This window comes from Saprolegnia diclina (genome assembly GCF_000281045.1).
Source record: "Saprolegnia diclina VS20 unplaced genomic scaffold supercont1.18, whole genome shotgun sequence".
NCBI classification, from domain to species: domain Eukaryota; phylum Oomycota; class Saprolegniomycetes; order Saprolegniales; family Saprolegniaceae; genus Saprolegnia; species Saprolegnia diclina.
This window is the reverse complement of record NW_008246085.1, coordinates 189,252-191,316: the sequence shown is the minus strand read 5'-3', so window position 1 is coordinate 191,316 and position 2,065 is coordinate 189,252. Positions and strand designations below refer to the sequence as shown.

Genomic DNA, 2,065 nt, shown 5'->3' with positions numbered 1-2,065 from the left:
TAGTCGCGGTTGAAGCTGCCGCCGATCCGGATAGCAACGAAGTTGACGTGGAATCAAGACAAATTGGCCACGAAGCATGAAGATCGCCATGTTGGGAATGTTTGTGTATTTTGGGCAGAAGATTCCTCTCGGAAGAAGACGTCGAGACGGAGTCTAAGATGTATTAGTACTACAGCATACAGGGTATATAAGGTATATTTCTTATATACCCTTGCGCAAAGCATCGGCTGGCAACCGTCATTGTCCTTGTGCGCCGACGTTGTGCCACGCCTAGCCTGGAGCTAACTTTCGAGAGCCAGCGACTAGGCCCCCTAACAGCTCCCCTAACGCCATACTATACACGAGCTAGTATCGGTACTCCTTCAATAGCACTTGTACATGTAGGCTGCTGCAAGACGCCCCTATGTTTACCAACTTCAAGTGCACTTTGGTTGACAAATGCTTACAAATTGCGCGCGGTTTGGCAGTAGCCTCCAATCGCGTCGATGATTGGCGCGTTCAGAATCCATCACGCCGCTGATTGGTTGCTTTTGAGTAGGCGTATCTTTGCAGCATACCACCACGTTTTTGGCGCAGGATCGCTGCCAAAGATCGCAACCCACAACTCAACTCGCACGACCAGCGCCATGGCAACCAAGCACCAGACGATGACGACGACGGACGACTGGGCCTCGCTGGCCTATCACGTGGGCTTTGGCAACCACTTTTGCTCGGAAGTGCTCGAAGGTGCGCTCCCGGCCAACATGAACAACCCCCAAGTGTGCAACTATGGGCTCTACTGCGAGCAGCTTTCGGGCACGGCGTTCACGCTGCCGCGCCACAAGAATCAGCGCACGTGGCTCTACCGCATTCTGCCTCCGGTTGTGCACAACGAGTACACGGAAACGGCCACAAACGCCGTAGTCACGGACTTTGCAACCGAGAACGTGACGCCGCAGCAGCTGCGCTGGAAGCCGATGGCGCTGCCAGCGTCGAATGAGAAGGTCGACTTTATCCAAGGCTGGAAGACCATGGGTGGCGCTGGCGACCCGAGCCTCAAGACCGGTATGGCTGTCCACATGTACGCCGCCAACACGTCGATGGGCGACAAGTGCTTTTACAACTCGGACGGGGACCTCCTCATCGTGCCGCAGGAAGGCGCGCTCAAGATCACTACCGAAATGGGCAAGCTGCTTGTCTCGCCGCATGAGATCTGCGTCATTCAGCGCGGCATTCGCTTCACGGTCGACCTCGACGGGCCGTCCCGCGGGTACATTCTCGAGGTCTACAACCGCCACTTTATTCTCCCGGACCTCGGCCCGATCGGCGCGAATGGCCTCGCCAACCCGCGCGATTTCGAGCACCCGGTCGCGTGGTACGAAGACCGCGACGTCGCATACACGGTGGTCACCAAGTTTGCGGGCAAGATGTTTTTGGCCGGGATGCACTTCTCGCCCTTCAACGTGGTTGCGTGGCATGGCAACTACGTCCCGTACAAGTACAACTTGGACCACTTTTGCACAATGAACTCGGTCAACTACGACCACCCGGACCCGTCGATTTACACGGTGCTGACGTGCCAAACCGACGAGCCTGGCGTCGCGGTCGCCGACTTTGTCATCTTTCCGCCGCGCTGGATGGTGCAGGAGAAGACGTTCCGCCCGCCGTACTACCACCGCAACCACATGTCGGAGTTTATGGGCATGGTCTACGGCCACTACGACGCGAAAGCCGAGGGCGGCTTTGTGCCTGGTGGCGCGTCGCTCCACAGCGTGCACACGGCGCACGGCCCAGACGCCGAGACGTTCCTTGCCGCGTCCCAGGCCGACCTCAAGCCCGTGCACTTTACGGGCGGCCTCGCGTTCATGTTTGAGTCGACGTACTTACTCAAGGTCACCGACTACGCCTTGACGTGCCCGCAGCTCGAAAAGGACTACTACAAGTGCTGGCAGCCGCTCCCCAAGCTCTTCAACCCCAAAAAGAAGTAAAATGCGACCTCTCATGTGTACAGTTTTTGTAAGGACCCAAGGGACAATATGTTTTTCATTGAAAATACCATGTGGAGTGTTGCATGCATTCCGTCGAC

General features: G+C 56.8%; 1 protein-coding gene across 1 annotated transcript; it reads left to right on the top strand.

The window, feature by feature from the left end:
• The first annotated feature begins 599 nt into the window (after window positions 1-599).
• On the top strand, window positions 600-2,065 carry SDRG_06560 (homogentisate 1,2-dioxygenase). The gene has a single exon (XM_008612341.1). It carries the CDS (start codon window positions 627-629, stop codon window positions 1,965-1,967), a length of 1,341 nt encoding a protein of 446 aa, XP_008610563.1. The 5' UTR covers window positions 600-626; the 3' UTR covers window positions 1,968-2,065.

What these genes read in the sequence shown, in the direction of transcription:
- SDRG_06560 (XM_008612341.1), top strand. Translation starts at nt 627, where the DNA reads ATGGCAACCAAGCACCAGACGATGACGACGACGGACGACTGGGCCTCG.